The sequence below is a fragment of the Oncorhynchus mykiss genome, chromosome 1 (genome assembly GCF_013265735.2).
Source record: "Oncorhynchus mykiss isolate Arlee chromosome 1, USDA_OmykA_1.1, whole genome shotgun sequence".
NCBI lineage: Eukaryota > Metazoa > Chordata > Actinopteri > Salmoniformes > Salmonidae > Oncorhynchus > Oncorhynchus mykiss.
Genome location: NC_048565.1, coordinates 119,477 through 140,802, shown reverse-complemented (window position 1 = coordinate 140,802; position 21,326 = coordinate 119,477). Strand labels below are relative to the sequence as shown.

The following is a 21,326-nucleotide window of genomic DNA, read 5'->3' as shown; positions in this document are numbered from 1 at the left end:
AGTGTATAAGAGGTCAGGCTGGAACTAATATAGTGTATAAGAGGTCAGGCTGGAACTAATATAGTGTATAAGAGGTCAGGCTGGAACTAATATAGTGTATAAGAGGTCAGGCTGGAACTAATATAGTGTATAAGAGGTCAGGCTGGAACTAATATAGTGTATAAGAGGTCAGGCTGGAACTAATATAGTGTATAAGAGGTCAGGCTGGAACTAATATAGTGTATAAGAGGTCAGGCTGGAACTAATATAGTGTATAAGAGGTCAGGCTGGAACTAATATAGTGTATAAGAGGTCAGGCTGGAACTAATATAGTGTATAAGAGGTCAGGCTGGAACTAATATAGTGTATAAGAGGTCAGGCTGGAACTAATATAGTGTATAAGAGGTCAGGCTGGAACTAATATAGTGTATAAGAGGTCAGGCTGGAACTAATATAGTGTATAAGAGGTCAGGCTGGAACTAATATAGTGTATAAGAGGTCAGGCTGGAACTAATATAGTGTATAAGAGGTCAGGCTGGAACTAATGTAGTGTATAAGAGGTCAGGCTGGAACTAATATAGTGTATAAGAGGTCAGGCTGGAACTAATATAGTGTATAAGAGGTCAGGCTGGAACTAATATAGTGTATAAGAGGTCAGGCTGGAACTAATATAGTGTATAAGAGGTCAGGCTGGAACTAATATAGTGTATAAGAGGTCAGGCTGGAACTAATATAGTGTATAAGAGGTCAGGCTGGAACTAATATAGTGTATAAGAGGTCAGGCTGGAACTAATATAGTGTATAAGAGGTCAGGCTGGAACTAATGTAGTGTATAAGAGGTCAGGCTGGAACTAATATAGTGTATAAGAGGTCAGGCTGGAACTAATATAGTGTATAAGAGGACAGGCTGGAACTAATATAGTGTATAAGAGGTCAGGCTGGAACTAATATAGTGTATAAGAGGTCAGGCTGGAACTAATGTAGTGTATAAGAGGTCATACAATACGTTTTGTAGTGATTCTTGTGTTGAAGATCTACAGTATTCTGACCACTTGACTTTTTCCCAATGTTGTTACGTTACAGGCTTATTCTAAAATTGATTGAATTGTTTTAAAGTTTTTGTTTTAAAGGGGAGTTTCTTCCGTTCTTCTCAGCAGATCTTCTCAAGCTCTGTCAGGTTGGATGGGAAGCGTTGCTGCACAGCTATTTTCTCCAGAGGTGTTCGATCGGGTTCAAGTCTGGGCTCTGGCTGGTCCACTCTGGCTGGTCCTGCGTCGTCTTGGCTGTGTGCTTAGGGTCATTGTCCTGTTGGAAGGTGAACCTTCGCCCCAGTCTGAGGTCCTGAAAATATAGATGGCAGGAGTGTGAATCTGGAGATGGCAGGAGCGTGAAACTTTGTGGATGGTGCTCTTGGGGTGATGAGAGGTGTTGGGTTTGCGCCAATCTGTAGATGGCAGGAGCGTGAATCTGGAGATGGCAGGAGCGTGAATCTGGAGATGGCAGGAGCGTGAAACTTTGTGGATGGTGCTCTCGGGGTGATGAGAGGTGTTGGGTTTGCGCCAATCTGTAGATGGCAGGAGCGTGAATCTGGAGATGGCAGGAGCGTGAAACTTTGTGGATGGTGCTCTCGGGGTGATGAGAGGTGTTGGGTTTGCGCCAGACATAGCGTTTTCCTTGATGGCCAAAAAGCTAAATTTTAGTCTCATCTGACCAGAGTACCTTCTTCCATATATTTGGGGAGTCACCCACCTGCCTTTTGGCGAACACCAAATGTGTTTGCTTATTTTTTCTTTAAGCAATGGCTTTTTTCTGGCCACTCTTCCATAAAGCCCAGCTCTGTGGAGTGTACGGCTTAAAGTGGTCCTATGGACAGATACTCCAATCTCCGCTGTGGAGCTTTGCAGCTCAGGGTTATCTTTGGTCTCTTTGTTGCCTCTCTGATTAATGCCCTCCTTGCCTGGTCTGTGAGTTTTGGTGGGCGGCCCTCTCTTGGCAGGTTTGTTAGCCCCATATTCTTTCCATCTTTTAATAATGGATTTAATGGTGCTCTGTGGGATGTTGAAAGTTTCAGATACTTCTTTATAACCCAACCCTGATCTGTACTTCTCCACAACTTTGTCCCTGACCTGTTTGGAGAGCTCCTTGGTATTCATGGTGCCACTTACTTGGTGGTTCCCCTTGCTTAGTGGTGTTGCAGACTCTGGCCTTTCAGAACAGGTATGCGTGTATATATAGTGAAATCATGTGACAGATCATGTGACACTTAGATTACACACAGGTGGACTTTATTTAAGTAATTATGTGACTTCTGAAGGTAATTGGTTGCCCCAGATCTTATTTAGGGGGTTCATAGCGAAGGGGGTGAATACATATGTACGCACCGTTTTACATTTTTAAATTTCACTTCACCAATTTGGACTATTTTGTGTTTGTCCTTTACATGAGATCCAAATAAAAATCTATTTAAATTACAAGTTGTAATTCAACAAAATGTAGCACGCGCTCCAGCAGGTATATCTCTCTGGTCACCCCCAAAACCAATTCTTTCTTTGGCCGCCTCTCCTTCCAGTTGCTGCCAATGACTGGAACGAACTACAAAAATCTCTGAAACTGGAAACACTTATCTCCCTCACTAGCTTTAAGCACCAGCTGTCAGAGCAGCTCACAGATTACTGCACCTGTACATAGCCCACCTATAATTTAGCCCAAACAACTACCTCTTTCCCAACTGTATTTATTTTATTTATTTATTTATTTTGCTCTTTTGCACCCCATTATTTTTATTTCTACTTTGCACATTCTTCCACTGCAAATCTACCATTCCAGTGTTTTACTTGCTATATTGTATTTACTTTGCCACCATGGCCTTTTTTTTGCCTTTACCTCCCTTATCTCACCTTATTTGCTCACATCGTATATAGACTTGTTTCTACTGTATTATTGACTGTATGTTTGTTTTACTCCATGTGTAACTCTGTGTTGTTGTATGTGTCGAACTGCTTTGCTTTATCTTGGCCAGGTCGCAATTGTAAATGAGAACTTGTTCGCAACTTGACTACCTGGTTAAATAAAGGTAAAATACATTTAAAAAATATATTTAAAAAAATAGGAAAAGCGCCAAGGGAGATGAATACTTTTGCAAGACACTGTAGATGGCAGTATCCTTAATCTATAGATGGCAGTAGTGTTAATCTATAGATGGCAGTAGCGTGAATCTGTATGTGGCAGTAGTGTGAATCTGTAGGTGGCAGTAGCGTGAATCTGTAGGTGGCAGTAGCGTGAATCTGTAGGTGGCAGTAGCGTGAATCTGTACGTGGCAGTAGCGTGAATCTGTACGTGGCAGTAGCGTGAATCTGTACGTGGCAGTAGTGTGAATCTGTACGTGGCAGTAACTTGAATCTATATTTTTCTGTTGATAGATACAGCTTGTATCCTCTGCTTGTCTGACCTTCCATCTTGTTCACTGTGGAAACATTAGTTAAGCTATAACTACTATAGCTTCTAGCTATAACTACTATAGCTTCTAGCTATAACTACAGCTGTTGATCTCTGCTTGCTTCAGTGTGAGAAAGAGAGGAGAGGGTTTTGCTGCTGTCACTAACATACAAAGGTTTCTCACACGTTTTGTGTCTGCACTGTTCTGCAGGGGTTCAGTTCCACAGAGACTCTAGTGTGCACTGCTCGCTGATCCACTCTCAGTCCGTACTTCAGAGGAGGAGGAAGCTGAGGAGACGGAAGACTGTCATCGGGATTCCTAGAAGTGTTCAGCAGGACCTAGGTATGTTTAACCTTAGACCTAACCTTGAACCCTATGACCTGTACTATTTATAGACCTAGATATGACTAATTGTAGTCCTAACCTTAAACCCAAACATTTGACATTTCAGTCATTTAGCAGATGCTGTTTTCCAGAACGACTTAGTACATTCATCTTAAGTAAGCTACATATCACAGTCATAGTAAGTACATTTTTCCTCAAAGTAGTTATCAGCAAAGTCTAGAAGGGCGGGGGGGTGTCAAGTGCGAGTGTTGGTTCAGGATTATTATTTTTTTTTATTTGGGGGGGTCGAGGTGAGGAGGGGAATTATTTCAGATACTGTTTGAAGAGATAGGGTTTCAGGTTCTTTAAGAAGATGGGCAGGGACTCTGCTGTCCTAGCTTCAGGGGGAAACTGGTTCCATCATTGGGGTTCCAGGACAGAGAAGAGCTTGGACTGGACTGAGCGGGAGCTGCCAAGAGGCCAGAGGTGGCAGAACGAAGTGCTCAGGTTGGGGTGTTGGGTTTGAGCATAGCCTGAAGGTAGGGAAGGGCAGGCCTTCCCCGGGAGGAAGAGCAGTTCCGTCTTGTTGAGCTTGAGGTGGTGGGCCGACATCAGAGCGGAGATACCTGCCAGGCACACAGAGATCCGTCAGAAGGAGAAAAGTAGTAGTACAAAATGAAATTCAGCCACATTACGGACACCGCCACACTTCCAGACAAACTAAACACCTTCTTTGCCCGCTTTAAGGATAATACAGCAACAACTTCTCCACTTCGCTGACCCACAACACTGGGGTCCCCCCCAAGGGTGTGTGCTCAGCCCCCTCCTGTATTCCCTGTTCACCCATGATTGCGTGGCCATGCACACCTCCAACTCAATCATCAAGTTTGCAGACGACGCACCAGTAGTGGGCTTGATCACCAACAACGACAAAACCGCCTACAAGGAGGAGGTGAGGGCACTCTGAGTGTGGCATCAGGAAAACAACCTCTCACTCAATGTCAACAAAACAAAGGAGATAATCGTGGACTTCAGGGAGCACCCCTCTATCCACATTGAAGGGACAGCAGTGGAGAAGGTGGAAAGTTGAAGTTCCTTGGCTTACACATCACAGACAAACTGAAATGGTCCACTCCCACAGACAGTGTGGTGAAGAAGGCACAACAGCGCCTCTTCAACCTCAGGAGGCTGAAGAAATTTGGCTTGTCACCCAAAACCCTCACAAGATTTCACAGATGCACAATCGAGAACATCCTGTCGGGCTGTAACAGCCTGGTACAGCAACTACACCGCCCTCAACCGCAAGGCTCTCCAGGGGGTGGTGTGGTCTGCAAAACTCCTCACGGGAAGCAAACTATCTGCCCTCCATGACACCTACACCACCCGATGTCACAGGAAGGCCAAAAAGATCATCAAAGGCATCAACCACCCGAGCCACTGCCTGTTCACACCGCTACCATCCAGAAGGCGAGGTCAGTACAGGTGCATCAAAGCTGCGACCGAGAGACTGAAAAACAGCTTCTAATCTCAAGGCCATCAGACTGCTAAACAGCAATCACTAACTCAGAGGCTGCTGCCTACATTGACACCCAATCACTGGCCACTTTAATAAATGGATCACAAGTTACTTTATACAATGCACTTTAATGCCACTTTAATAATGTTTATATATCTTACATTACCCATATCACATGTATATACTGTATTTTATACCATCTATTGCACCCACCATCGATTGCTGCTCGGCCATCGCTCATCCATAAATTTACATGCAAATATTCTCATTCATTCATTTTAGATTTGAGTGTATTAGGTAGTTGTTGGGGAATTGTTAGATATTACTGCGCTGTCGGAACTAGAAGCACAAGCATTTCGCTACACTCGCATAAACATCTGCTAACTATGTGTATGTGACAAATACAATTTTGATTTGAAGAAAGGAGTATCTGAGACTTTGCATATGGTTACCACCGTGTGCATTGAGGAGGAAGTGGTCATTAAGTTGATCTTGAAGAACATCAACCCTATACTAGCCAGTCAACTCCCCGCAAGATTCACCACTGTCGATGGACTGGTTCACCTGGGACAGCAGTTCGAGAAGGACAGAGAATTCCAACAGAAATATGAACAGAGAAAGAAACAGACACCCAAACAGTTACCCAAGCCAGACCATCAACAACAGCCAGAGTCACCAGCCAAGACCACTCCAATGTTCTGTTGAAGATGTAGCAAAAAGGGAACTTTTTCAGCTACATGTCCAAATCAGTATAAAGTAAACCCTTCCAGAAACTACAAATCACAAAAGGCCAACACCTAACTCTATTTGCAGGATTGACCATCCTACTCTGGATGTGGCCTCAGAGATGGGAAAGTCATTTTTGGGGGAGTCTCGACTACTAGACAGGACAGTAGCACATGTAAGATGAGGGCCAGCATTACCACCAGCAGGATCTCTGGATAAGGCATCTGGAACAGTGTTGTACTTTCCTCTTCTGTATTCTACTGCAAAGGTGAACTCTTGCAACCGTAGAGCCCATCTGATGAGTCTGGTGCTTGGATTGTTGGTCTTGAACACCCCCACAAGGGAGGAATGGTCAGTGACCACAGTGAAGTATCTTCCTTCCAGGTAGTACCTCCACTTTTCCAACGCTCAGACAACCGCAAGGCACTCTTGCTCGGTTGTGGAGTAGTTCCGTTCTGCTCCATTCAATGTCCGATTGGCGAATGCTAGCACTTCTTCAGTGCCAAGTCAAGTCTGTTGGACTAGGACAGCACCAAGTCAAACATCACTTGCATCAGTGTAAACAACAAAAGGGCCGTCAAAGTTGGGATGACCCAAAATGGGAGGTGTGACAAGGTGTCGTTTCAGGGTTTCAAAGGAGGTCTGGCACTCTGCCGTCCATTGGAATTTTGCTCCTTTTCGCTTCAATGTGTTGAGTGGTTCTGTCACTTGGGAGAAGTTTGACACAAACTGATGGTACCATCCCAAGGAACCGTTGAAGGGCCTTGAGGATGATTGGCACAGGGAAGTCTTGTACATCCTTGATCTTTTCAGGTTCCACATGAATGCTGTCAAAAGACAATATGGCCGAGGAACTTCAGGGAGGTTTGGCAAAAGTTGCTCTTCTTCATGACTAATGTCAGACAAGCTTCTTTTAGCTTATCCAACACTGCTTGAAGATCTTTAGTAGTGTTCTCTGGTGTGGGAGTAGATCATTATATTGTCCAGGTAGATAAAACGGAGCTTCCCTTTGAGCTCACCTAATGCAATCTCCATCAGTCTTTGGAAAGTGGCAGGTGCATTCTTTAATCCAAAAGGCATCACCTTAAAGGAAAACAAGCCCTCAGCACAGACAAAAGCAGTCTTGTCCTTGCTTTCCTGGTCCATCTCAACCTGCCAATAGCCACTATTGAGGTCAAGGGCAGTGAACACAACAGCGCCAGACAATGTCTCTAGGATCTCTTGAGTGTGTGAAGAGGATAGACATCAGTCTGGGAAACATTGTTGGTCTCCCTATAGTCCACACACAATCTAAGACTCCCAGTCATTTTTGGGACAAGGACAAGAGGAGCAGCCCAGGGAGAGGAGGAAAGTTAAATTATATCTTGTGTCAACATGTCATTAATGAGTCCCTTTTGGATGATTAGCTTCGCTGGGGACAAACGATATGGCTTCTGCTTGATTGGCATTTCCTGTGTAAGGAATATTTTGTGCTTTAGGAGCCCGGTGCGTCCTAGCTTTGAAGTACATACATCAGCATTATTCTGCAGCTGTTCCAACAGCCTTAACTCCTCTGGCTGTTCCAGCTGAGCTCTTCTTACAGCCTGTAAAATGAGATAATCAGAAGGATTACCAAGGGTTAGTGGTACTGGAGCAAAGGCAGAGGAGACTGCCACATTTGGACCCCAATCATGTAACTTTGTAGCTTCTGATTGGAAGAAATGCTTCTCGCTCTGATTGTGTGGAAACCAGTAGCAAAGTATTGAGAAACTTTTGTTATTGACCAAATACTTATTTTCCACCATAATTTGCAAATAAATTCATTAAAAATCCTACAATGTGATTCCCTCATTTTGTCTGTCATAGTTGAAGTGTACCTATGATGAAAATTCCATGCCTCTCATCTTTTTAAGTGGGAGAACTTGCACAATTGGTGGCTGACTAAATACTTTTTTGCCCGACTGCAGGAGCGGTTACACAGGTGGAACTCTACCTCACTCCATCCAAGTGGTCGTTTAGCCTCACCATCAGCCAGATGTAGTGGACCTTCTGTCCACGTCTTCAAGTTGTATTGTGGACTTTTAACCTCCTTCCATAGTTTCTCATTGAGCAGTGTGTAGGATGTCCCGGTGCCCAGGATGGTTCTTCCTGTCCAAGGGCCTATGGACAGGGGTAACACCAGTTGGTGTAGTATTGACTGAAAGGAAGGGGACGGCGATGGGAAAAGCAAACCATGCAATAATCTGAGACGGCGCTCAGAAAACACATTTTCCGCCATGTTGAAGTCAGAAATCAGAAATCACATTATAAATATTCCCTTACCTTTGATGATCTTCATCAGAATGCACTCCCAGGAATCACAATTCCACAATAAATGCTTGATTTGTTCGATAATGTCCATTATTTATGTCCAAGTAGCTATTTTTGTTAGGGTGTTAGGTACACATATCCAAACACTTGTGTAGGTCAGGCATAACGTCGGACAAAAACTTCAAAAAGTTATATTACAGGTCTTAGAAACATTTCAAACTAAGTATAGAATCAATATTTAGGATGTTTTTATCATAAATCTTCAATAAAGTTCCTACCAGAGAATTCCTTTGTGTGTAGAGGAGCCATGGAACTCAGGTCGATATCATGTGAAATGCGCGTGAACAGGAAATGGCTCTCTGCCAGTAACCTGACTCATTCCCCTCTCATTCAGCCCCACAACACAGTAGAAGCCTCATTCATGTTTCTAAAGATGGTTGACAATTTCATCCATATCCCACTGTGAATTCAATAGGGCCTGGGTTGAAAATCGACCAGCCTCAGATTTCTCACTTCCTGTTTGGATTTCTTCTCAGGTTTTTGCCTGCCATATGAGTTCTGTTATACTCACAGACATCATTCAAACTGTTTTAGAAACTTCAGTGTTTTCTATCAAATACTAATAATAATATGCATATATTAGCAACTGGGACTGAGGAACAGGCTGTTTACTCTGGGCACCTCTGGGCACATTTCATCCAAGCTACTCAATACTGCCCCTGCAGCCATAAGAAGTTAACTGGTATTTGGGCAGGTTCAAAACCTACAAGCGGTTGCAAGTATTACTTTACTGGCCACATCTGAGCATGGATGTGAAGTCACACATCTGAATCTGTCAGGTTTGTCAAAAGGCACAAACCAGAAGGCAGAAAGCCTGCTGGCAAGATGCAGCAAACTGTGGTTACCCGACCTTGGGAAATGTTAGTAGTGGATTTTGCGGGTCTATTTCCTAGAAGCTCTAATCAGAATGTGTACATGCTTGTTTTTGTTGAATACTATTCCAAGTGGGTGGAGCTGTTTGCGCTTCATCAGGCCACAGCGAGGACCGTCTCTTACATCCTCATGAAAGATATCCTGACTCGCTTGGGAGTGCCTGATTACATCCTGTCTGACTGAGGTTCCCAATTTGTCTCTGATCTCTTTGAGGAGACCTGCCAAAGATGGAACCTGAGACAGAAGTTGATCACGACCTATAACCTACAGACCAACTTCACCGAGAGGGTTAATCGAACAATGGTTGCTTCCTATGACCCAGCACAAACACTGGGACAAGCACCTTCATGAGTTTCGATTTGCCCTGAAATTCCGATTTGCCCTGAGTCGTCCCCTCCGAGGACCCTTGGATATGGTGCTACAAAACCGTCAGGTTACTCCAGACTTGGCATGCTATGACCAGGTAGTCCATTTCCACGACTTTAGAGCTCTTGTCTCAAAGAACATGATCCAGGCCCGACTCAAGCAGAAGAGAAATTATGATGAGAACAGACGAGACATGCAGTTCCAGCTTCGTGATCGGGTGTGGCTTCGCTCTCATCCTTACTCGAAAGCTGAACAATTCTTCTCGGCCAAGCCTAAATGGCAAGGACTATATAGGATTGTGGAGCAGATGGTCCCTCTGAACTACCAAGTGGTGAAAGAGGACACAGGTGAAGATATGCACGTTGTCCATGTCTCACGCCTTAAAACCTGTTTGGGCAAGGCGTTCCGCTAGCGACCCACCCCGACAACATCCGGTGAAATTGCAGAGCGCCAAATTCAAATGAGATAAATAGTAATAATAAACATTCAAGAAAATACAATTGTTATACATTGGTTAAAAGATTAACTTGTCAATCCAGCCGCTTTGTCAGATTTAAAAAAGGCTTTACGGTGAAAGCATAACAGCGCCCCACACACAAAAGCATACAAACATTTTCCAACCATGCAGAGGAGTCACGAAAGTCAGAAATGGCAATAAAATAATTAACTTAACTTTGAAGATCTTCACCTGGTTGCAATCACAAGGGTCCCAGCTATATAACAAATGGTCCTTTTGTACGATAAAGTCATTCTTTATATCCCAAAAACTCTGTTTTGTTGGCACATTTTGTTCAGTAATCCACTGGCTCAAAGGCGCTCAAAACATACATCCTAATAGTACCGGTAAAGTTCATTGAAACATGTCAAACGATGTTTATGACAAATCCTCAGGGTGTCAATTATCTAAATAATCTATATTTCAACCTGACAATTGCGTATTCAATAGAAAGGAAATAGACAGTCATGTGAACGTCACGCTCGCAAACCAGTACTGCATGATTCCATAGACCCCTGACCAAAAGGGATTTTTCTTCGTTGTTTTAGAAAACAAGCCTGAAACCATGTCTAAAGACTGACATCTAGTGGAAGCCATAGGAACTGTAATCTGGGCCCTAACCCATTACATAGTCAATAGGCTTTCAATAGAAAACCACTCGCATCACGCATCACTCGCATCAAAATAATCCCATTTCCTGGATGGATTTTCCTCAGGTTTTTGCCTGCCATATCAGTTCTGTTATACTCAGACATTATTTTAACAGTTTTTTAGAAACTTCAGAGTGTTTACTATTCAAATCCTAGCTTCTGGGCCTGAGTAACAGGCAGTTTACTTTGGGCACGCTTGTCATACAAACCTCAAAATACTGCCCCCTAGCAGGGGCCTGTTACCCCCCGGCTGAGGAATTGGAGGAGATTTAGCACCGCAACGTCCTGGATATCTTTGGAGTGATAAGACTTTTCTCGGATTCCCAGACCCAGAAGTCTAACGCCTTAAGGCCTGTTACCCCTCAGCTGAGGAGCGGAAGTGCCACAAAGTCCTGGCTTGGCCCTGAATCAATATTTTCTCTGGTAATGCAATTGAAGGCATCACACAGTGCATGTGGTGGACTATGTGAAGAGATGGGTGAAGTGACCTATCTGGCACCCCTAACAAACAATAACCTCAAAACCGTTACAGCTCCTTCGCTCAACCATTCCGATGGAGGGACACCGATCCCGTCCCGGTCATGCCTGCAGGCCTAGGCTACTAAGCGACTGCAAGTGAAGAGCAAAATAATCATTCTAACTTTTCTACAGCCTTTGGGTGTTTAATTAAACAATGTGATGCCTTCAATTGCATTAGCCTACTTTATTCCAATAGTAATTTGTTATGGATCCATCCAGATGTGGTTAGAAACCAGTGCATGTGGTGGGCTATGTGGAGCAATGGGTGAAGTGACATGCCTCGCAAACACCCATTAATACATTTAAAGTCCATAAACTAGGTGAAAGTCTATTGTCCTGCTGATAGCCCACCAAGGGTGGATGGCTTCTTTGTTGTATTCCAATTTATTGGAAAGGCTGCTAAAACAATCCACCTGGCCCACAGCCTTGTTACCTACTCAAATCAAATGTATTTATATAGACCTTCTTACATCAGGTGATATCTCAGTGCTGTACAGAGCCTAAAACCCCAAACAGCAAGCAATGCAGGTGTTGAAGCACCGACTTACAGAACAATGCACTTTCACTCCATTCTGCCTGACTCTCTGCCACTCCATTCTGTTACTCCATTCTGCCTGACTCTCTGCCACTCCATTCTGTTAATCCATTCTGCCTGACTCTCTGCCACTCCATTCTGCCTGACTCTCTGCCACTCCATTCTGCCTGACTCTCTGCCACTCCATTCTGTTACTCCATTCTGCCTGACTCTCTGCCACTCCATTCTGCCTGACTCTCTGCCACTCCATTCTGCCTGACTCTCTGCCACTCCATTCTGTTACTCCATTCTATCTGCCACTCCATTCTGTTACTCCTTTCTGCCTGACTCTCTGCCACTCCATTCTGTTACTCCATTCTGGCTGACTCTCTGCTACTCCATTCTGCCAGACTCTCTGCCACTCCATTCTGCCAGACTCTCTGCCACTCCATTCTGCCTGACTCTCTGCCACTCCATTCTGCCTGACTCTCTGCCACTCCATTCTGTTACTCCATTCTGCCTGACTCTCTGCCACTACATTCTGCCTGACTCTCTGCCACTCCATTCTGCCTGACTCTCTGCCACTCCATTCTGTTACTCCATTCTGTTACTCCATTCTGCCTGACTCTCTGCCACTCCATTCTGCCTGACTCTCTGCCACTCCATTCTGCCTGACTCTCTGCCACTACATTCTGCCTGACTCTCTGCCAATACATTCTGCCTGACTCTCTGCCACTACATTCTGCCTGACTCTCTGCCACTCCATTCTGCCTGACTCTCTGCCACTCCATTCTGCCTGACTCTCTGCCACTCCATTCTGCCTGACTCTCTGCCACTCCATTCTGCCTGACTCTCTGCCACTCCATTCTGCCTGACTCTCTGCCACTCCATTCTGTTACTCCATTCTGCCTGACTCTCTGCCACTCCATTCTGCCTGACTCTTTGCCGCTCCATTCTGCCTGACTCTCTGCCACTCCATTCTGTTACTCCATTCTGTTACTCCATTCTGCCTGACTCTCTGCCACTACATTCTGCCTGACTCTCTGCCACTCCATTCTGCCTGACTCTCTGCCACTCCATTCTGCCTGACTCTCTGCCACTCCATTCTGCCTGACTCTCTGCCACTCCATTCTGCCTGACTCTCTGCCACTCCATTCTGCCTGACTCTCTGCCACTCCATTCCGCCTGACTCTCTGCCACTCCATTCTGCCTGACTCTCTGCCACTACATTCTGCCTGACTCTCTGCCACTCCATTCTGCCTGACTCTCTACCACTCCACTCTGCCTGACTCTCTGCCACTCCATTCTGCCTGACTCTCTGCCACTACATTCTGCCTGACTCCCCGCCACTCCATTCTGTTACTCCATTCTGCCTGACTCTCTGCCACTCCATTCTGCCTGACTCTCTGCCACTCCATTCTGTTACTCCATTCAGCCTGCCACTCCATTCTGTTACTCCATTCTGCCTGACTCTCTGCCACTCAATTCTGCCTGACTCTCTGCCACTCCATTCTGTTACTCCATTCTGCCTGCCACTCCATTCTGTTACTCCTTTCTACCTGACTCTCTGCCACTCCATTCTGCCTGACTCTCTGCCACTCCATTCTGTTACTCCATTCTGCCTGACTCTCTGCTACTCCATTCTGCCAGACTCTCTGCCACTCCATTCTGCCAGACTCTCTGCCACTCCATTCTGCCTGACTCTCTGCCACTCCATTCTTTTACTCCATTCTGCCTGACTCTCTGCCACTCCATTCTGTTACTCCATTCTGCCTGACTCTCTGCCTCTCCATTCTGCCTGACTCTCTGCCACTACTTTCTGCCTGACTCTCTGCCACTCCATTCTGCCTGACTCTCTGCCACTCCATTCTGCCTGACTCTCTGCCACTCCATTCTGTTACTCCATTCTGTTACTCCATTCTGCCTGACTCTCTGCCACTCCATTCTGTTACTCCATTCTGCCTGACTCTCTGCCACTCCATTCTGCCTGACTCTCTGCCACTACTTTCTGCCTGACTCTCTGCCACTCCATTCTGCCTGACTCTCTGCCACTCCATTCTGCCTGACTCTCTGCCACTACATTCTGCCTGACTCTCTGCCACTCCATTCTGCCTGACTCTCTGCCACTACATTCTGCCTGACTCTCTGCCACTCCATTCTGCCTGACTCTCTGCCATTACATTCTGCCTGACTCTCTGCCATTACATTCTGCCTGACTCTCTGCCACTCCATTCTGCCTGACTCTCTGCCACTCCATTCTGCCTGACTCTCTGCCACTCCATTCTGCCTGACTCTCTGCCACTACAGTCTGCCTGACTCTCTGCCACTCCATTCTGTTACTCCATTCTGCCTGACTCTCTGCCACTCCATTCTGCCTGACTCTCTGCCACTCCATTCTGTTACTCCATTCTATCTGCCACTCCATTCTGTTACTCCTTTCTGCCTGACTCTCTGCCACTCCATTCTGTTACTCCATTCTGGCTGACTCTCTGCTACTCCATTCTGCCAGACTCTCTGCCACTCCATTCTGCCAGACTCTCTGCCACTCCATTCTGCCAGACTCTCTGCCACTCCATTCTGCCTGACTCTCTGCCACTCCATTCTGCCAGACTCTCTGCCACTCCATTCTGCCTGACTCTCTGCCACTCCATTCTGCCTGACTCTCTGCCACTCCATTCTGTTACTCCATTCTGTTACTCCATTCTGCCTGACTCTCTGCCACTCCATTCTGCCTGACTCTCTGCCACTACATTCTGCCTGACTCTCTGCCACTACATTCTGCCTGACTCTCTGCTACTCCATTCTGCCTGACTCTCTGCCACTCCATTCTGCCTGACTCTCTGCCACTCCATTCTGCCTGACTCTCTGCCACTCCATTCTGCCTGACTCTCTGCCACTCAATTCTGCCTGACTCTCTGCCACTCCATTCTGCCTGACTCTCTGCCACTCAATTCTGCCTGACTCTCTGCCACTCCATTCTGCCTGACTCTCTGCCACTCCATTCTGTTACTCCATTCTGTTACTCCATTCTGCCTGACTCTCTGCCACTACATTCTGCCTGACTCTCTGCCACTCCATTCTGCCTGACTCTCTGCCACTCCATTCTGCCTGACTCTCTGCCACTACATTCTGCCTGACTCTCTGCCACTCCATTCTGCCTGACTCTCTGCCACTCCATTCTGCCTGACTCTCTGCCACTCCATTCTGCCTGACTCTCTGCCACTCCATTCTGCCTGACTCTCTGCCACTCCATTCTGCCTGACTCTCTGCCACTCCATTCTGCCTGACTCTCTGCCACTCCACTCTGCCTGACTCTCTGCCACTCCATTCTGCCTGACTCTCTGCCACTACATTCTGCCTGACTCCCTGCCACTCCATTCTGTTACTCCATTCTGCCTGACTCTCTGCCACTCCATTCTGCCTGACTCTCTGCCACTCCATTCTGCCTGACTCTCTGCCACTCCATTCTGTTACTCCATTCAGCCTGCCACTCCATTCTGTTACTCCATTCTGCCTGACTCTCTGCCACTCAATTCTGCCTGACTCTCTGCCACTCCATTCTGTTACTCCATTCTGCCTGCCACTCCATTCTGTTACTCCTTTCTACCTGACTCTCTGCCACTCCATTCTGCCTGACTCTCTGCCACTCCATTCTGTTACTCCATTCTGCCTGACTCTCTGCTACTCCATTCTGCCAGACTCTCTGCCACTCCATTCTGCCTGACTCTCTGCCACTCCATTCTGTTACTCCATTCTGCCTGACTCTCTGCCACTCCATTCTGCCTGACTCTCTGCCACTACTTTCTGCCTGACTCTCTGCCACTCCATTCTGCCTGACTCTCTGCCACTCCATTCTGTTACTCCATTCTGTTACTCCATTCTGCCTGACTCTCTGCCACTCCATTCTGTTACTCCATTCTGCCTGACTCTCTGCCACTACATTCTGCCTGACTCTCTGCCACTACATTCTGCCTGACTCTCTGCCACTCCATTCTGCCTGACTCTCTGCCACTCCATTCTGCCTGACTCTCTGCCACTACATTCTGCCTGACTCTCTGCCACTACATTCTGCCTGACTCTCTGCCACTACATTCTGCCTGACTCTCTGCCACTCCATTCTGCCTGACTCTCTGCCACTCCATTCTGCCTGACTCTCTGCCACTCCATTCTGCCTGACTCTCTGCCACTCCATTCTGCCTGACTCTCTGCCACTCCATTCTGCCTGACTCTCTGCCACTCCACTCTGCCTGACTCTCTGCCACTCCATTCTGCCTGACTCTCTGCCACTACATTCTGCCTGACTCCCTGCCACTCCATTCTGTTACTCCATTCTGCCTGACTCTCTGCCACTCCATTCTGCCTGACTCTCTGCCACTCCATTCTGCCTGACTCTCTGCCACTCCATTCTGTTACTCCATTCAGCCTGCCACTCCATTCTGTTACTCCATTCTGCCTGACTCTCTGCCACTCAATTCTGCCTGACTCTCTGCCACTCCATTCTGTTACTCCATTCTGCCTGCCACTCCATTCTGTTACTCCTTTCTACCTGACTCTCTGCCACTCCATTCTGCCTGACTCTCTGCCACTCCATTCTGTTACTCCATTCTGCCTGACTCTCTGCTACTCCATTCTGCCAGACTCTCTGCCACTCCATTCTGCCAGACTCTCTGCCACTCCATTCTGCCTGACTCTCTGCCACTCCATTCTGTTACTCCATTCTGCCTGACTCTCTGCCACTCCATTCTGCCTGACTCTCTGCCACTACTTTCTGCCTGACTCTCTGCCACTCCATTCTGCCTGACTCTCTGCCACTCCATTCTGTTACTCCATTCTGTTACTCCATTCTGCCTGACTCTCTGCCACTCCATTCTGTTACTCCATTCTGCCTGACTCTCTGCCACTCCATTCTGCCTGACTCTCTGCCACTACTTTCTGCCTGACTCTCTGCCACTACTTTCTGCCTGACTCTCTGCCACTCCATTCTGCCTGACTCTCTGCCACTCCATTCTGCCTGACTCTCTGCCACTCCATTCTGCCTGACTCTCTGCCACTCCATTCTGCCTGACTCTCTGCCACTACATTCTGCCTGACTCTCTGCCACTACATTCTGCCTGACTCTCTGCCACTCCATTCTGCCTGACTCTCTGCCACTCCATTCTGCCTGACTCTCTGCCACTCCATTCTGCCTGACTCTCTGCCACTCCATTCTGCCTGACTCTCTGCCACTACAGTCTGCCTGACTCTCTGCCACTCCATTCTGTTACTCCATTCTGCCTGACTCTCTGCCACTCCATTCTGCCTGACTCTCTGCCACTCCATTCTGTTACTCCTTTCTGCCTGACTCTCTGCCACTCCATTCTGCCTGACTCTCTGCCACTACATTCTGCCTGACTCTCTGCCACTACATTCTGCCTGACTCTCTGCCACTCCATTCTGTTACTCCATTCTGCCTGACTCTCTGCCACTCCATTCTGCCTGACTCTCTGCCACTCCATTCTGCCTGACTCTCTGCCACTCCATTCTGCCTGACTCTCTGCCACTACATTCTGCCTGACTCTCTGCCACTCCATTCTGCCTGACTCTCTGCCACTCCATTCTGCCTGACTCTCTGCTACTCCATTCTGCCAGACTCTCTGCTACTCCATTCTGCCAGACTCTCTGCCACTCCTCCTTTCTGCCTGACTCTCTGCCACTCCATTCGGCCTGACTCTCTGCCACTCCATTCTGTTACTCCATTCTGCCTGACTTTCTGCCACTCCATTATTTTACTCCATTCTGCCTGACTCTCTGCCACTCCATTCTGTTACTCCATTCTGCTTGACTCTCTGCCACTCCATTCTGTTACCCCATTCTGCCTGACTCTCTGCCACTCCATTCAGCCTGACTCTCTGCCACTCCATTCTGTTACTCCATTCTGCCTGACCCTCTGCCACTCCATTCTGCCTGACTCTCTGCCACTCCATTCTGTTACTCCATTCTGCCTGACTCTCTGCCACTCCAGTCTGCCTGACTCTCTGCCACTCCATTCTGTTACTCCATTCTGCCTGACTCTCTGCCACTCCATTCTGTTACTCCATTCTGCCTGACTCTCTGCCACTCTATTCTGTTACGCCATTCTGCCTGACTCTCTGCCACTCCATTTTGTTACTCCATTCTGCCTGACTCTCTGCCACTCCAGTCTGCCTGACTCTCTGCCACTCCATTCTGTTACTCCATTCTGCCTGACTCTCTGCCACTCCATTCTGTTACTCCATTCTGCCTGACTCTCTGCCACTCCATTCTGCCAGACTCTCTGCTTCTCCATTCTGCCAGACTCTCTGCTTCTCCATTCTGCCAGACTCTTTGCTTCTCCATTCTGCCAGACTCTCTGCTTCTCCATTCTGCCAGACTCTCTGCTTCTCCATTCTGCCAGACTCTCTGCTTCTCCATTCTGCCAGACTCTCTGCTTCTCCATTCTGCCAGACTCTCTGCTTCTCCATTCTGCCAGACTCTCTGCTTCTCCATTCTGCCAGACTCTCTGCTTCTTCATTCTGCCAGACTCTCTGCTTCTCCATTCTGCCAGACTCACTGCTTCTCCATTCTGCCAGACTCTCTGCCACTCCATTCTGCCTGACTCTCTGCTTCTCCATTCTGCCAGACTCTCTGCCACTCCATTCTGTTACTCCATTCTGCCTGACTCTTTGCCTCTCCATTCTGTTACTCCATTCTGCCAGACTCTCTGCCACTCCATTCTGTAACTCCATTCTGCCAGACTCTCTGCCACTCCATTCTGCCAGACTCTCTGCCATTCGATTCTGCATGACTCTCTGCTACTCCATTCTGCCTGACTCTCTGCCACTCCATTCTGTTACTCCATTCTGCCAGACTCTCTGCCACTCCATTCTGCAAGACTCTCTGCCACTCCATTCTGCCAGACTCTCTGCCACTCCATTCTGCCTGACTCTCTGCCACTCCATTCTGCCTGACTCTCTGCCACTCCATTCTGCCTGACTCTCTGCTACTCCATTCTGCCAGACTCTCTGCTACTCCATTCTGCCAGACTCTCTGCCACTCCTCCATTCTGCCAGACTCTCTGCCACTCCTCCATTCTGCCAGACTCTCTGCCACTCCTCCATTCTGCCTGACTCTCTGCCACTCCATTCTGCCTGACTCTCTGCCACTCCATTCGGCCTGACTCTCTGCCACTCCATTCTGTTACTCCATTCTGCCTGACTCTCTGCCACTCCATTCTGTTACTCCATTCTGCTTGACTCTCTGCCACTCCATTCTGTTACCCCATTCTGCCTGACTCTCTGCCACTCCATTCTGCCTGACTCTCTGCCACTCCATTCTGTTACTCCATTCTGCCTGACTCTCTGCCACTCCATTCTGCCTGACTCTCTGCCACTACATTCTGCCTGACTCTCTGCCACTACATTCTGTTACTCCATTCTGCCTGACTCTCTGCCACTCCAGTCTGCCTGACTCTCTGCCACTCCATTCTGTTACTCCATTCTGCCTGACTCTCTGCCACTCCATTCTGCCTGACTCTCTGCCACTCCATTTTGTTACTCCATTCTGCCTGACTCTCTGCCACTCCAGTCTGCCTGACTCTTTGCCACTCCATTCTGTTACTCCATTCTGCCTGACTCTCTGCCACTCCATTCTGTTACTCCATTCTGCCTGACTCTCTGCCACTCCATTCTGCCAGACTCTCTGCTTCTCCATTCTGCCAGACTCTCTGCTTCTCCATTCTGCCAGACTCTTTGCTTCTCCATTCTGCCAGACTCTCTGCTTCTCCATTCTGCCAGACTCTGCTTCTCCATTCTGCCAGACTCTCTGCTTCTCCATTCTGCCAGACTCTCTGCTACTCCATTCTGCCAGACTCTCTGCCACTCCATTCTGCCTGACTCTCTGCCACTCCATTCTGGCAGACTCTCTGCCACTCCATTCTGTTACTCCATTCTGCCTGACTCTTTGCCACTCCATTCTGTTACTCCATTCTGCCTGACTCTCTGCCACTCTATTCTGTTACGCCATTCTGCCTGACTCTCTGCCACTCCAGTCTGCCTGACTCGCTGCCACTCCATTCTGTTACTCCATTCTGCCTGACTCTCTGCCACTCCATTCTGCCAGACTCTCTGCTTCTCCATTCTGCCAGACTCTCTGCTTCTCCATTCTGCCAGACTCTTTGCTTCTCCATTCTGCCAGACTCTCTGCTTCTCCATTCTGCCAGACTCTCTGCTTCTCCATTCTGCCAGACTCTCTGCTTCTCCATTCTGCCAGACTCTCTGCTTCTCCATTCTGCCAGACTCTCTGCTACTCAATTCTGCCAGACTCTCTGCCACTCCATTCTGCCCGACTCTCTGCCACTCCATTCTGCCAGACTCTCTGCCACTCCATTCTGTTACTCCATTCTGCCTGACTCTTTGCCACTCCATTCTGTTACTCCATTCTGCCTGACTCTCTGCCACTCCATTCTGTTACTCCATTCTGCCTGACTCTCTGCCATTCGATTCTGCATGACTCTCTGCCACTCCATTCTGCCTGACTCTCTGCCACTCCATTCTGCCTGACTCTCTGCCACTCCATTCTGCCAGACTCTCTGCTTCTCCATTCTGCCAGACTCTCTGCTTCTCCATTCTGCCAGACTCTCTGCTTCTCCATTCTGCCAGACTCTCTGCTTCTCCATTCTGCCAGACTCTCTGCTTCTCCATTCTGCCAGACTCTCTGCTTCTCCATTCTGCCAGACTCTCTGCTTCTCCATTCTGCCAGACTCTCTGCTTCTCCATTCTGCCAGACTCTCTGCTTCTCCATTCTGCCAGACTCTCTGCTTCTCCATTCTGCCAGACTCTCTGCTTCTCCATTCTGCCAGACTCTCTGCTTCTCCATTCTGCCAGACTCTCTGCTACTCCATTCTGCCAGACTCTCTGCCACTCCATTCTGCCAGACTCTCTGCCACTCCATTCTGCCTGACTCTCTGCCACTCCATTCTGCCAGACTCTCTGCCACTCCATTCTGTTGCTCCATTCTGCCTGACTCTTTGCCACTCCATTCTGTTACTCCATTCTGCCAGACTCTCTGCCACTCCATTCTGTTACTCCATTCTGCCAGACTCTCTGCCACTCCATTCTGCCAGACTCTCTGCCATTTGATTCTGCATGACTCTCTGCTACTCCATTCTGCCTGACTCTCTGCCACTCCATTCTGTTACTCCATTCTGCCAGACTCTCTGCCACTCCATTCTGCCAGACTCTCTGCCACTCCATTCTGCCAGACTCTCTGCCACTCCATTCTGCCTGACTCTCTGCCACTCCATTCTGCCTGACTCTCTGCCACTCCATTCTGCCTGACTCTCTGCTACTCCATTCTGCCAGACTCTCTGCTACTCCATTCTGCCAGACTCTCTGCCACTCCTCCATTCTGCCTGACTCTCTGCCACTCCATTCTGCCTGACTCTCTGCCACTCCATTCGGCCTGACTCTCTGCCACTCCATTCTGTTACTCCATTCTGCCTGACTCTCTGCCACTCCATTCTGTTACTCCATTCTGCTTGACTCTCTGCCACTCCATTCTGCCTGACTCTCTGCCACTCCATT

At 47.7% G+C, this 21,326-nt stretch overlaps 1 protein-coding gene across 5 annotated transcripts in view; it reads left to right on the top strand.

The window, feature by feature from the left end:
- Positions 1-21,326, top strand: part of LOC110523811 (Nance-Horan syndrome protein) — a 164,779-nt gene that overhangs the window by 56,625 nt on the left and 86,828 nt on the right. For all 5 annotated transcript variants that reach the window (XM_036976852.1, XM_036976771.1, XM_036976810.1 and 2 more), the window contains one exon: positions 3,626-3,757. In XM_036976852.1, the coding sequence (XP_036832747.1) occupies positions 3,626-3,757 (132 nt within the window). The remainder of the gene's footprint in view (positions 1-3,625; positions 3,758-21,326) is intronic.